Raw genomic sequence first — 27,070 nt, 5'->3', positions numbered from 1 at the left:
AACTCAAGCTTAGGTGCGAAGGAATAAAAAACTCTACATTGCAATAATTTACAAACTTTGCATACCGTCATATTAATTATTTGAAGTAAAATAAAACTTTTTGATTTCGAAAAAAATTTTGTTATTAACAAACACGGTCAGCAACAAATTGTTTTTGCTAAGTATTGAATTTTCATTCCTACAGTTCAAGCAGGAAAAATGATTCTCATCTCTATTCACCATCTGAAGTTAATTAAAATATATATACAGGTGTTGTCCCATACGGTTACCCCTTGAGGTAAACAGAGAATACGAATTTTTTCTGCGTTAAGAACTGTTGCAGATTATCTTTTGAACTTCTAAAATATAAACAGTAAAACTCTAAGCAAAATGTGTGGAGGCTTTACTTGCTCGAAAAATGCTCTAACAGCATTAAATCTCCTCTATGTAGTAAGTATGCTGAAAAAATATTTAAATTTCGTAACATTTTTAGTTTTTACAAAATTATGTTACATATTAGGCAAAGTTTAAATAATTCATTCTCAGTAACTTGTATGTTATGCTTCATTTCCGTTTAGCGAAAGGGATTTTGGAAGTATCACTTTGTTTTTGAAATGTGTAAATGAGATACTGGAAACTATTTTACTTGAATTCTGTACGTGGTACTAATTTGTTCAGATCTTTATTATCAGTTTTTCTCAATCATATACCCAAATGGCTCTAGTGTAGAATTGGGTGCCCCTTCGATTAGCGACAATTTTTTGTAAAATTTTGGCGATGAAATCTCATTTCTGGTTACTATGATAGCTTAACTTTGATTTAGCCTCCTGATTTTTTAAAAATAAAAATAGATTGATGTGTACATCGACAAATTTAAAGCAGTGCGCAATGCCTAGTTTGTGCAATTCTAGGATGTTTTTTTTAAGTGAAAACAGATCGATGTGTACATGGACATAGAGTTTATGCAATTCTTTGACTTTTTATTTTGGTTTTGTGTAACGGCCATCTTGAAATTATGTCTTCCTGGCGCCGATCTTGGCGTCAAAAAAGAATCGCCAAAAAACAAGGGGCACTCAATTGTAAACTTTTACCAAATTAAGATTCTTATTTTATTTCACATTTGCATTCTTCAGCTTTGCTACTTTTTAACATTAACAAGCTAATATTTAAGTACTAAAATATAATACAGTTATATCTCTGAAGTTATGTGATAGGTGCAACTAATGAAAGTTCTGACCTCAGATTCCCAGTAGTCAGGATGTTATTTAATTATTACTGTTGTGTTATTGGGATCAGTTTCAGAAATGTACATATGTATGCATGTGTATATGTATATATATATGCATGTATGCACTTACACACACATCCATTCATCCATACATGCATATATATATAATTCTGAATCTTGTCCTGATAACAGAAGAATATCTATTTATCTTGCATACAAAACAATATCCATTCATCCATACATGCATATATATATAATTCTGAATCTTGTCCTGATAACAGAAGAATACCTATTTATCTTGCATACAAAACAATATCCATTCATCCATACATGCATATATATATAATTCTGAATCGTGTCCTGATAACAGAAGAATACCTATTTATCTTGCATACAAAACAATGCATATGAATTTAAGTTAAAAAGAACCAGTGGCTAAAAATGCACTTGTTTAAAATATTATACATTTCATAAGAATTTATCAAATATTCTCATTCACATAAAGCTAATTTAAATTTACATTATGAAAATTTAATTGTATACGAGTAAAAGATTAATTATTGCTGTGAACTAATTTTCAGAATGTATAATTCCATTCACTTTTTTGAACCAAAAAAAGAAAGTAACAGCACTGTGCATAAAAATGTAGAGCAACTGCATTGTTAACACAATTAATAATTCAAGTGCTGTTTTGAAGAAAAGTATGGGGTTTTTAGAGCAATTAGCATAAATTATTAGACTTTGATGCTACTTATTTTATTAAAGCTAATTCTTATGTATAGACACAGGTTTTGTTCACCAGCATTTTATGAATTATTCATAATTTCAAATATAAATTAACTACAGGTATAAATGTGTAAAATAAAATAAGCAGCCTTATTAAAGCAGACAGTGCCTTGCAATACTTAAAAGTTACATGTTACAAAATTGGCAATTCAATCAGCTTATTTTGTTATGGTGGCCACTTTAATATACAAGTGTCACCTGTATATATTCTAATATATTTTAGGAGCATTGAGCTTAAATAAAAAGTTGTATTTTACCTTTCTGGTACTTCTTCCCTACATAAATTTAGCATCTGAGGTATCTATTTTTATTTTACAAAAGGTAGAAATAAATATAATAGAGCTTTATTTTTTCAATTGCAATTAACTCCCGATAACGATTTACGAAAATATGAACTAGTTATGATTTGCGATTTTTTTTTTTGGGGGGGGTCATGCAACTGCCTTATTTTACAAAAGGTAGAAATAAATAGACTAGGAAACGTAGAATAAATAGAATAGAGCTTTATTTTTTTCAATCGAAATAAACTCCCGATAACGATTTGCGAAAACATGAACTGATTTGCGATTTTCCAACTATCATTTTGTCTTACCGTTAACGTTCCATAAATAGAATAGAGCTTTATTTTTAGCATTATCGGATGTTAATAACGATTTGCGAAAATATGAACTAATTATGATTAACACCCGATAACGATTTGCGAAAATATGAACTACTAATTATGATTTGCGATTTTCCAACTTCTATTTTGTCTTGCCGTAACGTTTCCTAAATCTATGTAAACAGAAAAATTCCCTTTTCATCCTTCAGGAAAATTCCCCGAGTGGGTTGCAGGTTTGTAGCGCTTGTCAGGGTTACCATAATCTGGCGCACGCGCACTCTTCCGAGATGTCAACAAATCGCCAAGGGCCGGTTATCTGAAAACTGCCGATATGGTCAAAATCCCAACTTTCTCAGCATGTATACTGCATAAAGTATTTACTCAAGCTATTCCTTTCACTCATTATTTTCTTGTGTAGATCTCTTCTAGTGAGTAACTAAGAAATTTTTGTTTAATTTATGTAACCTAGAATTATTTATTATGTCTTACTTCTGAATTTTGTAAATGAAGTTTGTTAACCTTAAAAAGGTATTTCTTCATCTTTAGATCCTTTTGAAATCTATTGGTTCTGAGCATTTATCACTAATAAGAAATTACATACCCTAACAAAAAAACTGTTACTTCCTTGTTACAGCAACTGCTGTGATAAATCGCCATAATTTTGAAAACTTTTCCTGTTTGTAATGTGCAAATTTAAAATATTGTCAAAGGCTTGTGTGGTGGCTGCGTTAACAGAAGGGTACCAGAACCTTTTACTTGCACTTTAAGTGACAAGTAATAATGTACAATGTGGAATTAAGAGAAACAGATTGAAGATAATTTACTATGAAATATGTAGTAATATAAATACAGGTGAAAGTGCAGAATCGGCCACTGCTTGGCGCGTTTTTCAAAATCGCCAACTTGATGCGCTCTTGCGTCTTGTCTCCTGGATTTGCAACTCCTCCAGAAGACACTACGCAAGGCGTGTCATTTGCAATGGCGAACAGTTAAAATAAATACAAAATAAAAGTTGAAGCAAAATTTTGAAAACTGAAAATCCTTTAAAAACAGCTTAATAATTTAAAAAAAAAAACAAACATGGTTAAGAAAACGTAGTATGCTTCAAAAACTTCAAATCGTTACAAAACACTGAAGAAATAAAATACATTCACGTATAAAAAGTGCAGAATAACCCACTGCTTGACGTGTTTTTAAGAATTGCACTAACTCGGTATCCATGTACACATCGACCTATTTTCATCTGAAAAAAAATCCCAGAATTGCACAAAAATGGTATTGCGCACTGTCTTTATCCATGTACACATCGACCTATTTTTACTTAAAAAACATCCCAGAATTGCACAAAAATGGCATTGTGCATTGTCTCGACTTTATACATGTAACCATAGACCTATTTTTACTTGAAAAAATCCCAGAATTGCACAAAAATGGCATTGCACACTGTCTTGACTTTATCCATGTATACATCAACCTATTTTCACTTAAAAAGTCAAAGAAAATTGACAAAAATCCAATTCTTCTTACTCTTGTAAAAAGCGGCAAACAAATAAGTGGAAAATTTTTTAAACATGAATCCTTTCCAAAAAACCTAATAACTTTAAAAACTTAAATCGTTTCAAAAACATGGTAAGTTTAAAGAACATAAAATCCTTACAAAATCGTGAAAAATTAATACTTCCAAAAAATTTTAAAATATGAAAATCAAGTCCTTACAAAAATATACTTTTAAAAACTAAAAATCGTTACAAAACACTGAAAAATAATACTTTCACTTACCTGAAAAAGAATCGGTACTTACGTATTAACGCAACCAGGCCAAAATTTGCATAAATCGCCAAATTTGGCGACCCTACTTACGGCAACCCTACGTGTTATATGTAGTTTTGTAAAAAGAAAAAATAACACTGGGCGTGTACTACCACAGCAATGGGTTTTCGGTGGAATTTGCTGAGAAAAGAAAGAGACTTTTTTGGTTACTGTACCTAACAGAAGCGCCATTACCCTCATGGAAAAAATTTGCGAAAATATCAAGGAAGGAAGCATCATTTATTCGGATCGCTGGAAAGGATACAATACAAGTGAGTTTGAAAATGCTGTTTTTCTGCATGGAACTGTTAATCACAAATATAACTTTGTGGATCCCAACACGAGCGTTCACACACAACATGTAGAGCGCACTAGGGGCTCAGCCAAATGGCGCAACAAAAAACAGAGAGGAACAGCCCGTCATCATCTTGACTCATGCCTTATCGAATTTATATGGCGCCAGGCTCAAGCTGTTAATGGCAAAGAAGGTTTTCAATCAGTGCTAAAAGCAATAGCCAAAAGATTTCCGCCGAAAAAATAATTCTGCAACTTATTCAAATTCGAAACCGGAAGGGTTTAATTGCTATTTTATATTTTAAAACAAAATAATATAAAAAACTGTATTAAAAATTATCTGTAATTAATAAATGTACATTTTCTTTCTATTCATACTTTTTTACTCAAACTTACAAATCGCGCCAACCTGGTTGCGATAATACGTAAGTACCAAAGAATCCACTCCACTCAGCCGAAGAATGAAAAGTAATGAATTCTCGAATTATTGTTTAAAATAACTGCACCTCTACCATCTATTATCGTCTACATCAATCAGAAATTATAAATTTTAAAATGCATACTGAGCACGTGCGAAAATGCTCTGAATTTTGCACTCACAAGAAATTCTCAATTCAAAATACGTACTGGGCATGCGTGAAAATGCTCTGAAATTCGCCTTCCAGAACGGCAAAATTGACTTGGTACCATTTGCGCATTTATCAATCTCGTAAAAAGCGCCAAACACAATGCGCCAAATAAGTGGGCGATTCTGCACTTTAGCCATAAATACATATAATTATATATGCTTTTTATCTACCGAAAATAAAGAGAGCTTCTTCCTTTAAGTGCTGCAATGTGATGAATATACCATTGTTTTCTCTTCATGATTTTCAAGTAATAAAATTAATTAAATGGAAGAGGGAAATGCACGAGTTGGTATAGTATTTCTGTTATATGTTACATACGAGAGTAAAATTGTTTAAAATAATAAATTGTTAGCTACTGTAATAATGTTTTAATGGCAAAGTTGGTCTTTATGACAAAATCAAAAAATATGTTTTTTAACATATGTAACATAAGAGTATATATTTCCAGATCGTCTCTTTTATTTTGATTGGTGTAGCTGCTTATGGCATTGTTGCAAGTTTTGTTACCAGTCTGGCCATTGTTGGTGGAATTATGGCATGTGGAGCTTTTCTCTTTTTTCTATCTCTTATGGGCCTCATTGGTGCTATCAGGCATAGTCAAGTTTTGTTATTTTTTGTATCCTTTGATTTAAATAATTTTTAATTAACCAGAGATGTTCTTTTGTAAGACATTAATATTATTGATAGTATATTATGTTCATTTTGCTAGAAATAGTTTTGTAATTTAAGGATATTTTTAAACATATATCTAAAAACATTTTTCATTAAAAAAATGTTTAATTTTACGTTCAAAAATGGAGTAAAAGTACACGAATAATCCATAGAACATTGCTTAATCAATACTTTGGGTAAGTAAACATGATATGCCTTTCATTTTAATTTATTTTGTATTAAAAAGATTTAAACCCATATAGCTAGCCATGTCTTCTGAGAATTTGTCCTATCCTTAACGAGTTATAGTATATGATAATTTTGTTTATGCTGTTTGTAGCACAGTTTGGTATAGCTTGTGCTTGTCTTGCTTTTAATGAGGAACAGCAACACAAACTTGCATCTGAAGGATGGCGACAAGCATCTATGGAACTTCGTAAAGAAACTCAGGAGTATTTCAATTGCTGTGGATTTGAAAATGCAACATTACCTGATGATGATCCAATGAAACAAGGATCATGTGTTGCAGTATGTTTTTCACATTTGAATTTCTTATATGAGATATAACTTAGTTTCTCTAAACATAGTGCTAATTATGAACCTGCTTGTGTGAATTTAAAAAAAAAAAATTAAAAGCATTTAATTTAATGGATTAATTTATGGCAATTGAAACATTGATTTGTTAAACTGAATAAGAATTAATCTATTAAATTAAATCTTATTCAGTTTAACAAATCAATGTTTTAAATAAACAAATAAAAAATATATCTAGTTGTTTTATAGGTGAGGTATGAAAAGTAATGGGCTATTCTATATTTTAGGGTGCCCCTTGGATTATCGCCAAGTTGTAGTTTCATTTATCGCCAAATTGTTGTTTCACGTATGGTAACCTGAGTAGTTGAATGTTATAAGAAAAACTATTATGATGTGATTGCAGTAAATTTGACTGATGGGAAAATATTTTTAAGGGCTTATTTCTGCATTGGATGTCAGTTAGAAAGTACATTGCTTATTTTGTGCTGTACACCACAAAATGATGGTATGTGATGAGATTAATGTGAAGTTTCTGTATGATTTGGGATGAAAGGGGGAAAAAAAGCATTAATTGACTGGTGTGTAAACGAAGGTTTACTTAGTAGTCGTAAGTGTCCTGTTTGTACGAAGGAATTGCATATGGTCTAGCGTAAAGAGTGTTCAGGTGTCTTTGAATAGGTTTGTCGCAAGAAATGCCACCGACAGTCCGGCATTATGAAGGATATTATTTACTCTTATTTTTGTGAATTTATGTGGTGATGGCAGTTCTATTATTCAGTTCATCTATTATTCAGTTCAGATTCGGCAATATTATAGTTCAGATAATTTTAAAACGGTTTTGGATGCTGTTAAGGAATTTTGTGTACCACAGACTGAAGACACAGAAATTTGATTTAAAATGCAGTTTATTGAGCTTCAATTGGCTATAAATTTTGTTCAGTTTTGGTGATGCGTAACTGTCATCAGTCTACCGATTTTTTTTTTTTTTTTTTTAAGTGAAAATGGATTGATGTGTACATGGACACAGAATTTCTGCAATTCTTTGACTTGTGAGTGGCCGGCCATCTTGAAACTGTGCCTTGCTGGCCAATTGCCAAAAATGGCCAATTTTCACCAAGGGGCACTCTGAAATATATTTTTATCAAATAATATTTTTTATTTACATTTGTTATGTGCAATAAAAATAATGCAATAACAGTAGCAGAAGATAAAAATGAAAATACATATTTTATAGCAGATGATGAATAATTACTCATCGATAATACGATCAGTGTTTATAGTTAAAATAATCAGTGTTTATAGTAGGTCTGTGCCCATCAATCAGAACAAAATAGTTTTACTTGATTGATTTTGTTTTTTCATATGTTTTGATAGCACACTTGGTTGTCATCATTAGTTTTTCTCTTTATAAAGTTTATAAAAAATAAATAAAAAGTATAGATATTTTAGCACATTTCGATTATCTGAACGCCATCAAAAAGTCATGAACTCATCAACAACTTTGGAAAAATTTTGTAAACTCGATGGAAATTAATTTTTCGGCAAGTTACTGCACAAATGGGAACGGCCATTTTTAGAATGGTGGTATACTAAAAATTATATACAAGAGCAATCAATCAATCAATTAAAAATGCAGGAAACATCACTTATGAAACACTTAGCTTTTCTGACAAAACCTTCTTTTTTGTACTGCTGTTTTACCCCATGTACACAACAATAATTATGTTGCATAAAAGTAAGTACATATTTATCATTATAAGTAAAACATTAAGTGAAAGAAGAATACTGAATATTTTTTAATTATCTGCACTCCCACAAAAAAGGTCTTGAGAAAGTATTCCTGAGGCAAAGTAGTATGTTACCAAAATAGTTATATGGCAATTCATGATGTCACCAGAATGTATTTATGTGGCAACTCGAATATACCTGTAGCACATGCCAGTTTTTACTGTTGTAGATTTTTGTGATGCTGAGTTTGTGCAGTTTTTCTGATTTTTTTTAAGTGAAAACAGATTGTTGTGTACATGGGGTAAAACAGCAGTACAAAAAAGAAGGTTTTGTCAGAAAAGCTAAGTGTTTCATAAGTGATGTTTCCTGCATTTTTAATTGATTGATTGATTGATTGCTCTTGTATATAATTTTTAGTATACCACCATTCTAAAAATGGCTGTTCCCATTTGTGCAGTAACTTGCCGAAAAATTAATTTCCATCGAGTTTACAAAATTTTTCCAAAGTTGTTGATGAGTTCATGACTTTTTGATGGCGTTCAGATAATCGAAATGTGCTAAAATATCTATACTTTTTATTTATTTTTTATAAACTTTATAAAGAGAAAAACTAATGATGACAACCAAGTGTGCTATCAAAACATATGAAAAACAAAATCAATCAAGTAAAACTATTTTGTTCTGATTGATGGGCACAGACCTACTATAAACACTGATTATTTTAACTATAAACACTGATCGTATTATCGATGAGTAATTATTCATCATCTGCTATAAAATATGTATTTTCATTTTTATCTTCTGCTACTGTTATTGCATTATTTTTATAGATCTTATTTATTATCTGAAGAACTGGAAGTTTCATTTTAATTATTAGGATTCTGCAAACAATAATCTCTTCCAAAGTATTTGAAATTCTGCATCTTTGATTGATTTCATGTCAGTCTTGCTTTTTCTTATTTCAGCGATCAAAGTTTGTATTATTGATGAATAATAAAGAAGTTCGACTAATATGTTAGATACATCTAAAATTACTGATTATTTGGTTCAAATACTGCTTGTAATAATTAAAAATTTAATATTTTTAATATTTCAAAGAAAATCTCCTTAAAGTATGTATTGTTTTCAGTTCGCAGATTTCATGTCTTGGCAAAGCAAAATGTATTATCGCTAGAGAAAAATATTTATCGCAAGCCTCATGCACAAGAAATCCAGTGAAATAAATACATAATTGCATCTTGAATAATTAAATCTTTTAATTAATTAAATAAGTCAAAATCCATATTGAATATCTATTGTATGGTATTGTTCTGTTATTGGGGCTGGATTCAGAAATGTGTGTATATATGTGTTCATGTATCTGGTTGTAACAAAGGTTTTCCATGAAAAAACATTCTTAATAAAGTTAGGAAAAAAACATGAAAGTGCTGATAGTAATCACCACCCAAATCTATGATTTTCTGCTAATGTTTTGCTAGTTTTTCAAAACCTTCGGCTGAGAATCTTGGTGGCTGTGAGTCCAAAAATAGATCAACCTCATTTTGTATGTCCTGTGCAGAATGAAAGACACTCCAGCAAGATTAGCTGCAGTTGTGAAAAAAAGGTAGAAGTCCAAAGGAGCGATGTCACGGCTATATGGTGGGTTTGGCAAAAAATTCCATACAGTGTCCTGCCAGTGAATGCAGATATATGTGGTCTTGCATTATCTTGATGGAACATTACCTTTTTTGCACAGGAAATCAGTTCGATGTTTTCTCTTGATAGCAGCATCAGCACACACCAGCATCTCGCTGTACACCTTACTGTCAAGGGTTTTATCACAGCAGTCCCACCAGATACAAAGCATGATCTTTTTGTTAGTCAAATTGTGCTTTGTGATGCTGCCGACGGGCTCAGACCAACCCCCTTTTTGGCTTGTATTGTTGAACTTAACCACTTAACAGTCTCTTTTTTCTGACATATTGTGTCAAAAAATAAGCATATTTTTCAAAAACAATTTTATTTTAAAATCGATTATAGAAACTCAAATCAAGAGTCAAAACTATCAGAAGTGTTGAATTTATGAAGTTATGATAATTTTTATTTACAACGAAAAATTACATTTTTACTTAAAATTGGCTTTTTTCCGGTGAAATAAGCGATCTGGGAAACACTTTACAGAAATGGATATTAGAAGAGAGAATTTATTATTATACTTACATCTAATATCTTTTAAAATTCAGCTTTTGTATGAAAAATTTTAAAACACGGTGACAAGCATAGTCCAACATCGCAGTCAGGACAAAAATATCTACTTTCTTCTCTCACTCTTTTTCCGAAATCGTTTCTTTTAGAGCAGCACACAAAGCACTGCATCGTTGGTCTCAGTTTTTTGTCGCTGGGAGCAATCACTTCTAAAAAGTGCCTTTCAGTCAATCGTAAGGGATTGGGAAAAATTCCTGGTCGTCCTTTTTTTTTCATTTACAGTCCCGTGTCTTTCAATCAGGCAATCAATTATATCAAGTCTGAAATTCAAATACGAGTATTTTCCTCCATGCTTTTGGTATAAAACGAATGCATTCCACAGCGATATATCTAAAAGGTGGAAGAATATTTTTTGTAATATTTCTTTCCTCTCTTCTTTGTGACTGGATAATTGGTGAGATGCTGATCCATTCTATCAACTCCTCCCATGGTATTATTATATTCCATCACTACCTTTGGTTTCTTTCTGACTTCATCCTTGTAAGATGGAACTTCAATCATTATAGGGTTGTGTATTGTGGATAATATACAGCTTTCTTATCCATCCATTTCATTAGACAGACTTTCCCTCTTTGGTACGCACAGATTTCTCCTAATTTAAATTTTTTCTTCTATAATTCTTTTGGGACATCCTTTCTGGTAAGTTTGAGGGTTCCATATATATCTGTTTGATGGTTGATAAGGATATCTGCAAGTTCTGGTGATGTGTAATAATTGTCTGTCGTTAGGCAGTATCCTTTTTTCAATAGTGGCTGCATAAGTGTCATCACTACTTGAGAGGACTTGCACAAATGCTGGTAATTATCATCAAAAAGTGTATCTTTCCCAGTGTATGTAATAAGTTGATACACATAACCTGACTTCGATTCACATAAAATAAAACTTTTTATGCCGAATCGTGATCTCTTTAGAGGTATATACTGTTTCCAGTGTAATCTTCCCTTGTACAGCATCAAACTCTCATTGATTGTAACATCTCTTTCAGGTGTGATAGTTTCTCGGTAACGAGTATTCAAATCCTTGATGATCGGCCACAGTTTCTTCAGTTTTGGACACTCATGTGTTTTAGCATCAAATTCGGTATCATCAGAAAAATGTAAATACCGGTGAATAAGATAAAAGCGTCGGTAAGACATAATTTTGGAAAAAAATGGAGTTGATGTTGAATGTCTCTTACTCCAGTATTGCTCAACTTCAGGCTTTTACACAATTCCTTGTAAAATATTCAAAGCAAGAAACACTTGAATTTTGCGCTTTGTTGTTGGTTCCCATTTTTTTTGCTCTGCTTTTCCTTCGTAGATTACTACTCTGAATGGTCCGATCTGCATATTTATTGGTTTCAGAAACTATAACTTCAAGAAGATTATCATCAAAGAAAATATCAAGAAAGTGTAGAGTTCCATTACTTAGATATTTAACAATATTTACATGAACAGCTGGATTTGCTGTGAATGGAAATCGAGGTGGAGGTAAAGGAGGATTTGTTATATCTAGTTCACAAAAGTTTCGAACTTGAGTTAGGTCATCTGAACTTTCCGTTTCCTCATCACTTCAAAAGTCGAAAACAAACTTTCATTACTTCCAGAATCATTTATAGAAATTTCAGATTCACTGTAAGAGTTATCATCTGTTATGAGATGTTCAAAATCACTCATTCTTCTACTTTTCAGCTTCAAAAGAAATAGAATTTGCAGCGAGGTGTATAGTAAACAGATTGAGTCAAAACGAAATGGCAACTTTCCCACGTAAAAGATAAACTAGAAACCGGATTTGCAATCAGATCTTTACTGGACTACTAGAGCCATCTGTTAGAAGCATTGCAAACTAATCAAGCATAAAATTTGGGCAAATCATTGCAGTAGAGGAAAAAAATCAGTCGCATGAGCGGCGTTCGGGCAAAACAGGGAAGGCCCCTTTTCAAGTACCCGAACGTAAAACAGGGAAGTGGTTAATCCATGTTTCATCACAAGTGATGATCCGAGCAGATGTATAAGCCCAAACATGTTTGTCCTTATCTGCTTGAGTCAGCTCATACGGCACCCAGCAATTAAACTTGTATGTGAATCTTATGTGATGCATAGCATGAGTAATAGACTAGACACTAACGTCTAACTCCTTAGCAAGCTCTCGAGTGGTTGCATACTGATTGATCTTTTCCACAAGTTCATGCAGATGGGCCTCATCAAGATCAGTAGGCTGGCTAAAGTGCTGTGCTTCTTGAATGTCAGAGTTTTTGCTTTTGAACTTCAGAGTGTCATATAATACAACATTAGTACCTAAAGCTGTACACATGATTTAGTGACATTCTGCAGCTGAATTTTTGCAACAGAACTGGAAATAAATGATGGTACTAATCTGGTGGCGTGATAGTTCCATTTCAGATACTTTGCACTCAATGATAACAATATTTTTTTTACAAATTTCACTATACAGTGTGTTCTAAAGCAAGTCTCTTTTTTTCAAATTCCAAAAAGCGTTTGACAAAATAAGATTAAACATACTAATGCAAATTCTTTGCACAGACGATATTTGTGGTGGCGAGAAACTTTCGTTAAAACCCGATATATATTTTGTACGTATGTATATATGTGTATGTATACATGTACACATATACGCACACGCATCCATACATGCATACATTTCTCAATCCGGACCTGATAACAGAAGAGTACCACTATTTTTAACAGCTTGTTTTAAATAATTTGATTTATTTTATTTTTATCTTGAATTCTTGCGGGATTAATTCTTCTTAAACTGGATGATTAACCATAACTGTTTAGCATAATATTGTTTTTAGATGGTAAATTGGAATTCTCATGAGAGATTAAAGTACTATTTAAAAGAAGTTTTAGGATTTTTATATTAAAAGTTTTAGGATTAAATATTTTGATGATTGTTTGAAATTTTAATGGTAAACACCTTGAGCTGCTAAATATTCAGATTGCAGTTATTCTTTTCTTATATACCCACATGTGTGTGGGAAGGTTACTTTAGAGCCTAATGATTAAAGGCATGTAAGATAAATGAAAAACTGAGCTTGATACTTTTTCTCAAAACTTGAATGAAATGAAATGTAAAACATAATGAGTAGAGTTTGTGTTTAAAAAATTAACTTCTTAAAGTGTTAATTTTCGAAGGGGAAATGTATAAAAAGTATAAAAATATAAAACTATGGTACTATTCTGTTTTGAGGACCCTAAAAAAATTGCAGCGAAAATGTATGCGCAAAAGCACCAAATCTAGCAAACACACCCATTTGACAGCCAGCAAGTCCACAGTACACAGTGATTTCAAATTGCGTAAGTTTAGATAGTTCTATATTTCTTAAGACGCCATTGAAATACTAGTTTAATTTTTAAATCCTTTTTTGATAACGCTGTGCATTTAACAATTTGGGAATTGCCCAGTGACGAAAAGTCTGCAATAGATTTTTTTCAAAGAAAAGGCATCATTCATTATAGAAAATTATGTTTGAACAACCAACGAGATGAAATAATGCTTTAGCGATAACTCGGTAGCCACTCAGTTATATCCATTCAGTTATGTTTATCCTTTTCAGATTTGCCAACTCTCCCGATTTTCGACCGCTCTCCCGCCAACCCGATTTACAATATATTTCTCCCGACTTTTTCTTATTCTTAAAATTTCTCACGATTTTTATGGAACTTGGCTTAATACTTTGTTATATGAACAAAAAAAGTGATTTTGGACGTCCGAAGCAAATGAATTTTCTCTAGATTATATCTAAAACAAAACCTTGCGAATTAGATAACTTCTGCTTTGTGAGTGAGAGCATATATGTATCCAGAAACGTCCTTCTCCAGTTCTCCAATGGGCATCGTGCTCCACTGCGTGTCATCTGGCATATATTAGCCAATGAGGACAAAACAAGCTGTTATTTGGATGTTCTTTAGTTATTTCGGTCATTTTGTCCTGAGTTGTGTGAGTACACATGCCTTTGGGAAATAGTTTTAGAAATTATCATCTTTTGTTATGTCTGCGAGAAAGGTGAAATACTCGTTTACGTTTCAAAAATCGTACACAGTTGACTTTCCTTCCATTATTTCCTCAAGCAAATGTAATAAATTTGCGATGTGTACCGCCTGTCGTTGCGATTTTTCGATTTCGCATGGTGGAAGGGCAGATGGTCTCAAACATGTGCGTACACAAAAACACAAGGGCAACATGAGCTGTTTTTGAAAAAAAAAAAAAAAAAAAAAAAAAATTTTTCTTCGGAAACAAAAAACCAAAAAGTTATTAATGCAGAATGTCTGTTCTCTGCCTTTTTACTGGAGCACAACCTGTCACTGAATGCATCGGATCACGCTGCAGCTTTATTTAGAAAAATGTTTCCTGATAGTAAAATCGCTAAGAAATACTTAAGTGCAAGAACCAAAAGAGGTGCAGTTGTTAAAGAAATAGATTTGAAAAATAAATCTTCAGTTATTGATCGCATTAAAACAGCTCCGTTCTGTCTCTCTACGGATAGAAGCAATAATACGGATTCAAAAGTGTATCCAATTGTTGTTTCTTTTTTTAATCCAGAGTCTTCAGAAATTGAGTGCAGTTTACTTTCTGTCCCCACTTCGGAAGGACATTTGACAGGCTTTAATATAGCACAGTTAATTATTAAAACTTTAAAAGAAAATGCAGTCCCTCTGGATAATTGCTTAGCACTAGGTGCCGATAATGCACCATTATTGGTAGGCTTGAAGACTGGTGTTGCAGGCATCTTCAGAAAGAAAATTTCAGATTTGCAGATTATGAGGTGCACCTGTCACCTCTTAAATTTAGCAGCTGAAAAAGGAGTAGCTTCTTTACCAATAAATGTGGATGAACACATTGTTGATATTTATTATAATCTTGAAAGGAGTTCTAAAAAGGAGGAAAAATTGAAACAGGTCCAACAGCTGCATAATAGCAGTTTACAATTAGAAAACTTGGATGAAGTTATAAAATCAACTAGGATTGACACCCAGTGGAGTTTAATTGGAAAACTGAAAGATGCTGATGGAATTTTAAACTATAGAGAACTGTCTAGAATTATGTTGGCCATCTTGACAGTTCCCCATAGTAATGCAGAGTGTGAGAGGATTTTCAGTGTTGTTGCGAAAACGAGGACTAAATTTAGATTAGTGATGACACATTAGAAAACTTTTATTAGTGAAAGCAGGCCTACGTGGCAATTGCTATGAACAAAATTATAAAGTTTCTTTCTTAAAGAAAGCAAAATCTGCCACTGTTTATACCATTTGTACAAAAACTGATTAAAGGTTTTTTTGTTTTGTTTTGTTAAACGATGCAAGTAATAAAAATGTTTTTTATGTGTAAGGTATTTTTGTGTTGTTTGCATTTAAGAATTAGTTACTATTTAAAGTTAATTCATTATTAAAAACTATATTTTCCTTATTTAAAAAGTCTTTTTAACATTGTGAAAAATCTCCCGATTTCTTAAAAAAAATCTCCTGATTTTTGAGTGTCATAGGTTGGCAAGTGTGCCTTTTTTATATAAATTATAATAATAAAAAATATTACATGAAATTAACCTTTTATCTAAATTAAAACAATAATCTTATATAGTTATTTACTATTTTACTTCCTGTCTTGCATTAGGGTTGCTGCAATTATTTTTGGCAGCACTGGCATCAACAATAATTTGGTGATTTTTTATGGTCCTCAAAACGGAATAGTACCAAAACTAATTAGTTATGACAAAGTACACGAAGATTATTTGCATAATAAGATCTTTATTATCCAGTTAGGACTTTCTAAAGAAAATTGGCTCCTATTTGTACTGCTTTTGGGAATTTAGGATATACACATTAATTTAAATTATTAAACCATTGCTCAGCTTAAAAATGTATGACTTCAGTTTTTGCTTTTTGGTAAGCATTTCAAAATTTAGTCCGTATTTACGTATTAGTGCCTTAACCTTGGTGCATTTTGCAAATTTTACAGAGAGAAAAGAATGAGAAAAAAATATTTTCTCTATACAAACATATTATTAGACATCATAACTAGATATGTATTAAAAAATAATCAATAAACTTTCTTACACATAGGCTTTTATTTCTTATGTTGTAGTGGAAATTTCGTGGCAGCTGTTTTAAAAAGAGACTCAAACATTTGTTTTCTTAGTGACTGCGCAGCAAAATATGCAAAAATTTTACTGCAGGTCCTTCCAATAATGACAAATCCCATAAACATATATTTTAAAACTGAATTTAAGATTTATCTATAAAACCATTGAATTTAGAATGTAATGAAAAAATGCATATGAATATGGCAACGTCAGATGTTAAAACTGAAGAATTTTGTGCATATTTTTCCCAAAAGAATTGTTATGCATGTGGTTGCCAGAATTTGGCACATTTTGAAACTTTCACAATTTTTACTAATATGACTACTATTTTTTACTAAGCAGTAATACATAAATGCCATCTAATCAAGTAAAGAAATTTTTTTATAGAGCATAACTTCAGTTACAGTACAAAGTCCGTAATCCGGATTAGGGTTTTTCCGGATTATAGATCCTCAATTTAAATCTGGTAAGATGGCATGCAGAAATTACACAATTAAAAATATGAAACCATAATTTATGAAATAAAGAGCTATTATGATCTAAAGGGTATCAAAAAAAAAAAAAGAGCTTAATATGTATTTGTTTACTTTATTAAACATTTCTTTCAATGCAAGTTGTTTAAGTTGCTTCATTTTTTTGTGCTAATATTTTCTCTTTAATTCTGTAAACAGATATGATTTCTTGTTCAGTGTGTCAAGAATGACTAACTGGTCAATCGAAATTTTTTCATTTTCAATAACCTCTCTGTCACTTTCTTCATTATCGGAAGTGGTAGTTTCTGGATCTAGAACCATACTACAGATTTCTCCGTCTGTTTATTGGTTGATGATTGGGGCATTGTTGTCGTAATGAAAAACTACTGTTATATCATCATTTATTACCGCTTCTCCACATTTCTTTACAAAATCCAATAACTGGAAAATTTCACCTTTAGTTTGCAATGTTCAAAAACCTTCAAATTAACAGCTATCATCTTCATAGTCCTCACCATGAAATATGGTAGCTGGCTGTAAATTATGCCAAACATTTTTAAACTTATCTGGAGACACATACTCCCAAACGCATGCGTAAAGGATACAAAAAATGTTTGTGGCTTTGAGGTCCACATTATAGATCATTTCGGATAATGGACGTCCGGATCACGCACTTTATACTGTATAAAAATTTCAGAAAGGAAGAACTCCATTTAAACAGTTTACTTGTTCATCTTGGATTAAATAAAATGAAGCTGTTTTTAAGATTTCATTAAGTTAATGCAGATGATCAAAACAGATTTCTTTTTATTCTTTTTTTTATTTTTCCTGTTTGACTTTTCCTATTCTTTTAATAATTTTATTAGCATATCAGAGCTTAATAGAAAGTTTACAATTTCTTTCCTATGAAGATCCCAACCATCAGTTTCTCGAAGAAAGTCATAATATATATATCTAGAGAAGACTTGCCAACTTGATATTTCCAGCGAGGAAATATGTTTTTATTTTTAACTGATTTTGACTGTGATGTAATATTCTATGCATAAAAAAATATATATCTTAGGTTATTTATTTTGGTACTTGCATATTAATGCAACCACTGGCGATTTTTTACTGATGAAAAAGAATGATGACTTTTGAAATTGTAAAATATTTACTTATTACATGCATAAGTATTATTACATATATATTTTATATTCTAATTAGGTATTTATCTAAAAATAAAAAAATAAGTCTACTTACAAGCTGGGTACTTTTGTTCTGGTGGAAATTTAGTGGTGTTTTAGTAACAGATTCAAAACAATTATTGCCTTCAGTGATTTTGCAGCAAGATATTGTATTCCTGCAGAAATTTTACAGCGGTTTCTTCCATCGTTGGCAAATTCTACAAGTGCATATTTTAAAATTGAATGCAAAAAATATCACTTTTTTTTTATAAAAGAAAGTTTGAACTTTTAATATAAAAAGAAGAATGCATAGAGAAGGGGGGAGCATTTTTATCTCCTGCGTACGAGACCGTGTATCGGAAATTCTAAAGATATGCTCATTGCGATATTGCTGTTGAATTGCATTTTATGGTTAAGTCCGAAGAACATGATATTTAATAAGGTAATGCACAAAATACTAGAAAACTCTCCTTTGGGCATAATATAAAGTCTGAAAGTTTTTGGATTTTTTTTATTATATTCTTATTACGAGTATATTCTATATATTATATTACTACAGTCAAAAGTCGTTAATCCGGACTCGTCGGGACTTCAGCGATTCCGGATTATAGATCATCAGTTTAAATCTGGTAAAAAGGCATGCAGAAATTATAAAATTAAAAATATGAAACCGTAATTTACAAAATAAAGAACAATTATGATCTAAAAGGTATCAAAATTTACAAAAAAAAAAAAAAAAAAGCTTAATATTTATTTGTTTACTTTATTAAACATTTCTTTCAATGTAAGTTGTTTAAGTTGCTTCGTTTTTTATGTGATAATACATTCTCTTCAATTCCATAAACAGACATAATTTCTTGTTCAGTTACAAAGTTCCGCTGTTTAATTCCTATAATTGCTGTGTCGAGAATACCGACTAATTTGTCAATCGAAATTTTTTCGTTTTCAATAACCTCTGTCACTTTCTTTGCTATCGGAAGCGAATTATAATGACGAGGCATTTGATTTAAATCATATCAAAGACGGAGTACATCGAGAGGAAATACCACATTTAGTAAGCAATTATAAACCAAATAAAATAAAAACATCTGCCCTTAAGATAAGGATAGTGTTGACAGATCAACTTCCAATTCTTTGTGCTCTGCGGTGTTAAAGATAAACAAAGTTTAGATAAACAAACGTTAAAGTTTAGATAAACAAAGGATATGCCTTTATCCATTTTTTGCAGCAATTCCACTTTTTGTTTAATGGACTCCGAAAGATACTTTCGCTTTGTATATCCTTTACATATTAGTAAATATATATCGGAAATTCTATTTGAAATAATCGAAAGTTCAAGCTTACTTTTATAAAATTGCTCTAACAGTCTGCAAAAAATAATAAGCCGGATCCAATTCGAAGATTAAGGAACAACGCAATCTGCAACATTAACTGAAATAGATAATTAGATAATTTTAGCTTAGCTTATTCCGTTCATTATACATTAAACGCGCATTCGTAAACGTATTTTGCACACGTGCACACGCAAATTCGCAGCCGTAAAGGTCTTACGCGACGCATGCGCAGAAATTTTGTAGCTTTGAGGTCCGGATTATAGATCATTCCGGATTATGGGTGTCCGAATTAATGACTTTTGACTGTATATATTTTTGGAGGGGTTGCCAAAAAGGTATCGTGTTCCTAGCACCAGATAAACTCACTACGCACGCCACTGTGCCTGTTGTCTTGTAATAGACCCTTATATTTTACAGTACTTATGTAAAATATAATCTCTTCTTTTAATTTTAGTTCAACAGAAATAAGTTTGTATTTTGTGAAATGAAAGTTATTTTCACTGCTTTTAAATAAAAATGGACATGTGTTCAAGAGAGTAAAAAATAATTTTGTTGCTTATTGAAAAATTGTGTATTTTATTTTTATAATAACTTTTTAACTATAATGTTTCTTAGCATATATCATTTTGATTACAAGAAAGCATATTTGGAAATAAAAGGAATTTTTGTGCATGTGTGTGGGATTTCCCCCCTCTTACTGCAATGTCATTTTTTGTCATACTCCTGTCTGTCATTATAAATACTTGATTGCAAGCAATGAAAATAAATATTGAATAAAAAATAGTGAGTCTTTTTATTCTTTAAGGTTCCATTTTGTCAGGAATTTCCTCAAAAGTGTGAGCAGAGTGAGCAAACATGTTGGAAGAAACTCCAAAGTGTTATCAGTAATGCACTAAAAATCAGTGGTGGTATTGGCTTGTTTTTCAGCTTTACAGAAGTAAGTTTTTATTTATAAAGATGTTATTTGATTTCTTTATAGGCAAAGTTTATTAACTATTTAAAAATAATTAAAATTATGTATTTTTTATTATTTTACTCATAATTTTCAGTATGGTAAATTTTAAATATTATCCTGCTAGCTTATATTTATTTGTAGTGTACATAACAATTGATACTTAAATAAAAATCATGGTGATTTCTTTAATCTGACAAGATTTTTATTTTCCTCTATGCCGCATTTTAACTTAATTTGAGGTTTTGAGGTGTATTTAGATTCTTGAAAGTAAATGAATGCATAATTTTATGGGATGCATTTACTTGAAAAATTCAGAATATAGAATTGATAAAAAAGGATATCACTAATTTAATATTAAATTAAAAAAGAAACTGACATAAATTAATCTCCATTTTATTTTGAGTTGAAATTAGCTGTCTCTCATTGTGTGAGCTTTTTTTGTGTTCAGCATTTTAATTACCAAACTAAGAAGAGATTTAGAAATGATGTGACATATTTATATTTAATTTGTCTTTGATTTTCCTGAATTATTTGTTTTTTAGTATTTTTATATGTTGACTAATTTTTCAGAGAAATTCTGAAAGTATATTTGAAATCATTTCAAAAGTGATTTTAGAACTATTACGTATTTTGATTTCCCAAGCAGAGTTTATATTGAAAGATTTAAAAGATACAGTTGTCAAAAAATATTTTGATAATCTTTTGAAAATTTATCAGTAAATAATTTAATATCTAACTTTTAACACTGTTTTAATATTCCTGTTTCATGATTTATTATGATGACCAATTTTTTTTTTTATTTATAGTTATTTACAGCTTACATATTAACTAATATAATAGAATATATATATTTATGCTGCATTATAACCTGTTCTAAAAATACATACATATATATATATATATATATATATATATTGATATGTTTATGCAGAAAACATGCCTTCCTGATTTAGCTTCAAACCTAAAGTATATTTCTGGCATGATGACTTGTATATGAGCTTATAGTAAATGATTCTCAATGTGGGTTCTGTTGCTGAAGTGGCTAATGATACTATTCAATATAGATGGCACCACAACAGTTTATTCATTCTAGTTGCTTATCGGAGCCACTCCGTTTTGTTGTTAAAGACCATGATGTAATTTATTGCTTTGAAATTGCTGTCCTCATTACCTCATTGTTGTGCTTTCAGCATTTTCATATAGACTTTAACATCCTTAAGTGCTACAGTGCTTTCAAAATCACAATGCTTTTAGTACCTTTTCCCATCCAGTACAGTATAGTCTACTGACTCTTCAGCACAATTTTCTCATATCATCCTGATATACTGGGCAAAATGTATTAGTGGCTCATCTATATAGAAAGCTTAAGCTTGTACATCTGGATTAAACCTGAAGTTCTCAATAGAATTACCAAATTATTTTACTAAAACATCGTTCTCAGTGTATCCTGATTTATAAGAAGTTCTGTATTCATGTACTAGCTAACAACTTTAGTTACAATAGATGATGTCATAAATATGAATAATAAAGATTATAAAACAATAATTTTTAGATATATTTTGAAAGTCTATGAAGTGTATAAAATTTATATATGAGGCAGGCGGTATATAGAGCTGTAGAAGTTTCATTTTGGTGGTTTTTGTCATCAAATTGACTTAAAAATCACATCCGTATTGTATGTAGATGCTAAGAGAAAATTAATTTGTGCATAATGTTCAATAACCAGAAATATTGCAGTAATAATTAAAAGCTGCATATAGCCCTCAGTATTTTCAGCCACATTTTTCCAGCATTAATTCAGAGGAAACAGTATATTTGAAGCTTGGTTACCTTAAGTGAAATTTCTTAAAACAAATAATGGTACTTTTAATTATTATTTGTTTTGTTTTTAGGTGTACACTTTTGCCTATCAGAGAGTATTAGAATGAGTATTCTGAGTTTTTCTATTATATTACAGATGTGTAGTACTTATTTGTAGTAGGCCTTTATCATCATACAAATTTATATCCTTAATCTCTATTTTCAGTTTATTGGGGTATGGTTGACAGTTCGATATCGTAACCAGAAAGATCCACGTTCTAACCCACATGCATTTTTGTGAAACTAACCTTCTATGAGTATTACAAGGTATGATAACTAACTAACACTTCCATTGTTTGATGGCTTTTATTAACCCTGCTAACACTTGAAATAGGTATCTGTTGTTCTCATTTTCATATCTGCATACAGCAAGACTTCTGAGATAGCTTTTATGTAGTAAATGCTTTGCACTTTGTTGTTTTTAATCTTTCTTTCATTTTACAATTTTAATAAAAGTTTTTGCAGCATTTCATTTATTAATATTTTGCATGATATTAAGTGTAAGTATTTTGCTGCCTTTTATATTATTTTATAGTGATTTCTGTTTGGGGATAACTTGAAGGTATAATAAGAACTTATGAGAAGTTGTTCTCTTCCCCTGCTTGTTTTAATTTAGATGTGCAAGTATTGAGTGTGCATATTTCATATTTATAATTTAAGCACCTTTATTCATCACTATTTATAAAGCTTATATTCTTATTGTTTATTCATTGCATTTTCACATAATGAACGTAATGTAAAATTAACTGCAGCTGATTGTTCTTAAATTTAAAAATTTAAATTTTTATGTATCAATAGCTTTTAACAATTATTGATAATTAATTAAAGCTAAAATAATGTTCTTTTTTATAAATAGTTAAGGTGCTTGGAAAACGTGGCAGAAATGTAATGGAATGTGTGTATCAAATACTTGAAACAAATGTCTGTAAAACAAATGATGCATTAAGGTAGTACAGAACACCATTGAGTGAGAGATAAAAGCTGGGGTGAATTATCATTAAGATTTCAAGTGTTGTACATTATTAGACAAAAGAGTAGTTTGCTTACACACATTTTACGTGTAGGACTGCAGATTGAAATGGAGGGAATCATTTTATTGTACCATTTTAGTAGCTGCTGTGTTTTATCACAGCATGATATATCAAATTCATGTCGGTGAGCTACGTGTTCATATAGCGATGCATAACATTTATAATCCACGTAAAGGATAATGATTTATAGCAGCTGAAAGTTTTTGTTCTCGGTTCAGCAGCATCTTGTAAAATCTCGATGCGCCATTTTGTCAAACACATTCCATATATTTTCCAAGCACTTTGTATATACACTGAACATGAAGACATTAAGTATCAAGTATATAATATCTTAATGTAAAAATCTTTTGTAGTTCGTATTAAATTTTTTTGGGGTAGTTAAATGTTACATTAAATTTTGGCTTCCAATATTTTATATTCCAGTGATTCTGTGTTTTGAGATATAACAGTTGAAAGGATTTAAATATTAATACATAGATCTATGTTTGCTTTATAAAAAAGTTGTATGCATTTTGAGAAAGAATGATGTGAATTTCTCTTCTTCAAGGAGCAGTTTTGCTACTCTAAGTTAACTAAATATTCTTCAATTTTAAATTTCAAATTTGTATGTTTTCCATATTAACTGAAAGAGTTTTGTTTGAAATTCAAAGTGTCCTTTTCTGGTCTGTGTACATGTTGTTTCATTTTATCATACTATTTATGATTATAACATTACTACCTACCCTTTAAGTGATGAAAATTATGGATGTAATTATAGCATGTTTAGTTATTAGTTAGTTTATGTACACTTGGGGGGGGGAGAAAGGGATAGTTCTATATCTCCCATTATACTGGGCCGATTGACAAAATTCAACTTATGTTTTTCATGTCTCGAAAGCGCGATTTAGGATATGTATTAGATTTATATACACTGGTTATCATAAGTTAAGGAAAAATCACAAAATTAGCAATAACTCCCTAAAAAATAAGCCAAACCGTGTAAAATTTGAATATGTTGCCAAGTAAGAGTAGCTGAGTAAAACTGCGATATGCAAATTAGTGGCACTGCTTTCGCAATACGTCATCTGCGATGAGACGTTTGAAATGTGTTTGAAAGCAAGTCCACATATTTTACTGTGACAGTGACATCAGAAATCTGAGATAGCCAATTCGTAACAATGACCTTCAGGCATCATTTATCTGTAGAACTGTGATGGAGAGCCATTGGGAGACTAGAGGCAGGACAAAGTCAAACAGAAGTAGCCAGATGGCTAAATGCGAGTCCTTCTGTGGTTCATACACTTGGGAGGCAATTTCAAATCACAGATTGGCATCTAGGAGGTTCAGCCAAAGGATGGCCAACTGCTACGACGAGCTCCAATGACCGATATTTGACATTATGTGCACGCAGGAATAGAACCGCTACTCCGACTCTTCTTAGATCCTCCCTTGCTGCAGCCACCGGAAGGTTCGTGTCAATGTCGGCTGTGCGTAGAAGGCTTCGCGAAGGTGGTCTGTATGCGAGGCGACCAGCCATTTGTGTGCCGCTCACGTCACAGCATAGGAGGGATCGTTTTCAGTGGGCACGACAACATGTCCACTGGACGCCTGATCAATGGAGGGTGGTTCTCTTTATGGATGAGTCCAGGTCTCAAAAGAAATAGTAAGCATTATTTGATATGGAGAGAACCTAGAACCCGTTATCATCCGTCAAACATCCTTGAAAGAGATGCATACGGAAGGGGCAGTGTCTGTGTTTGGGGTGACATCTCTTTGGGTTGACGCACAGATCTCCATAACTTTGCAAGGGGAAACGTGAATGCTTGGATTTATAGAGATGACATCCTTGATGTTTATGTGCGCCCATATGCCGGGGCAATAGGTGATGCTTTCCTGTTACAGGACGACAACGCAAGACCACACAGGGCTCGCATCGTAGATGATTATCTTCAACAGGAAACAATTATGCACATGGAGTGGTCAGCTCGATCCCCGGACTTGAATCCTATTGAGCATGTTTGGGATGCTTTAGGGAGACTTCTAGCTGCTCTCAATCCACCCCCTCAGACCCTTGTCGTGCTTGCAACTGCTTTGCAAGAGCAATGGCTCTCGCTTCCTATGGAACTGATAGACTGCATAATTGAAAGCATCACACATTGCTGTATGTGCTGTGTTACTTCTAGAGGTGATCATATTCCATATTGAAGGTACTTTTCCTATAGCAAACTGAGACTTTTGATTTGTTCATTTTATACATTTGCTAATTTCTATACTACCATAGTTGTCTGGTAATTTCTTTTTATATTATTTGATACCTTACTATGTGTTGTATATTGTGGGTAAGTTTCATTAAATTCTTTATGTAACTTTTTCGGTAATCATGATTTTTCCTTAATTTATGATAACCAGTATATTATAGCATTGTTCTAGGCATTTTGATACAAAATCGGACATTTTTCTGAAATGACATGCCAATTTTTTTTTCCATATTTCAATTTTATGACTCAAATTACGCCAAACTGCCAAGTTTTGTAAAAAATTGCATGAGTTGTTTTTCAAAAATTAGCTCCTCAATGTTAATTTAGTTTGGTGTATATTTATTAATATCTCTTTTTTGTATTAAACTTATTTTATTCTTCCTTTCACATTTTGAAAATTATGTTCATTCCAAATAAAATTTGCCGATTTATTTTTAAAACTTGTATTTTTAAGTAGTTTTTATAAATTTTTTGAAAAAAATTTTGAATCATAATCTATAAAATTTTTACCATCATTGTAGATGTATTTTTAAGCATAAAAATTCAAATTCCAAAAATATACCTGAATTGATATATTGGCGCATTTTGAAATTTGGCATATTTGTTGAAAGTGATAAGAACATCAAATGTGGTTTAGGCACTTTGTTAAAATTATTTGAAAGGAGAACGATGTGACTTTTTCGCTGGCTCATGCATAATGTAAAAGGTTGGAACTTTTTTTCCGGTCCTTCACAATGGAAGGGAAAGGAAAATAGGTTGCCATATATTAAGAAGTTTCAAAGTGAATTATTCTTGGTGCAAACTGAAAAATTGAGAGCAAGATAAATTTGTGAATTTCTCTGTAAATTTCACACCAAAGTTTACAAAATTTAATATTTAGGAAGAATTTGAATTATAGAATCGAAATATGGAAACAAAATTGGTATGTTATTTCAGAAAAAGTCCCATTTTGTATAAAAATACCAATGTTAGAACAATGCTATATATAAATCTAATATATATCCTAAGTCACACTTTCGAGACATGAAAAACATAATTTGAATTTCGTCAATCGCCCCAGTAGAACGGGAGATATAGAACTGTCTTTTTTTTTTTTTTTTTTTTTTGTGTGTGTGTGTGTGTGTGTGTGTGTAGTATATCATCTTTGAGTTATCAGAGGAGATAATTTTAAAACAAAGTTAAGCTATACTATTATCTTTGTAAAAATGATTATCCTTAGTAATTGTAAGTTTTGTATATTTTTTGTAAAAGAGATTTTGTACCATAAAAAGTACCATTCATTACAATTTACCAGTTGTTTTCCGGTCAGTAAAATGTAAAAAAATTGTAAATGAATACTTGTTATTTCTAATAAAATATTTTAGATTTTTTCCATTATAGGCCAACACACACCAGTTTTTATTAGATACATGGGTTAACTTGATATTTTGTATGGGAAAATATAATTTT

General features: G+C 31.4%; 1 protein-coding gene across 2 annotated transcripts in view; it reads left to right on the top strand.

The window, feature by feature from the left end:
• Window positions 1–206: 206 nt before the first annotated feature.
• The window catches only part of LOC118203140 (tetraspanin-13-like), a 36,094-nt gene continuing 9,230 nt past the window's right edge, over window positions 207–27,070 (top strand). Inside the window, exons 1-5 of one of the 2 annotated variants that reach the window (XM_035375396.2) lie at window positions 211–429; window positions 5,775–5,942; window positions 6,287–6,505; window positions 20,344–20,475; window positions 22,520–22,620. In XM_035375396.2, the coding sequence (XP_035231287.1) occupies window positions 370–429; window positions 5,775–5,942; window positions 6,287–6,505; window positions 20,344–20,475; window positions 22,520–22,594 (654 nt within the window). In that variant the 5' untranslated portion in view covers window positions 211–369 and the 3' untranslated portion in view covers window positions 22,595–22,620. Of the gene's footprint in view, window positions 430–5,774; window positions 5,943–6,286; window positions 6,506–20,343; window positions 20,476–22,519; window positions 22,621–27,070 lie in introns of both variants that reach the window. The other variant, XM_035375395.2, reaches the window with a different exon arrangement.

The sequence above is a fragment of the Stegodyphus dumicola genome, chromosome 6 (genome assembly GCF_044657685.1).
Source record: "Stegodyphus dumicola isolate Sdum_Otavi_A_Nest chromosome 6, ASM4465768v1".
Taxonomy (NCBI): Eukaryota; Metazoa; Arthropoda; class Arachnida; order Araneae; family Eresidae; genus Stegodyphus; species Stegodyphus dumicola.
Note: the sequence above shows the minus strand (reverse complement) of the source record. Positions and strands in the feature narration are given on the sequence as shown.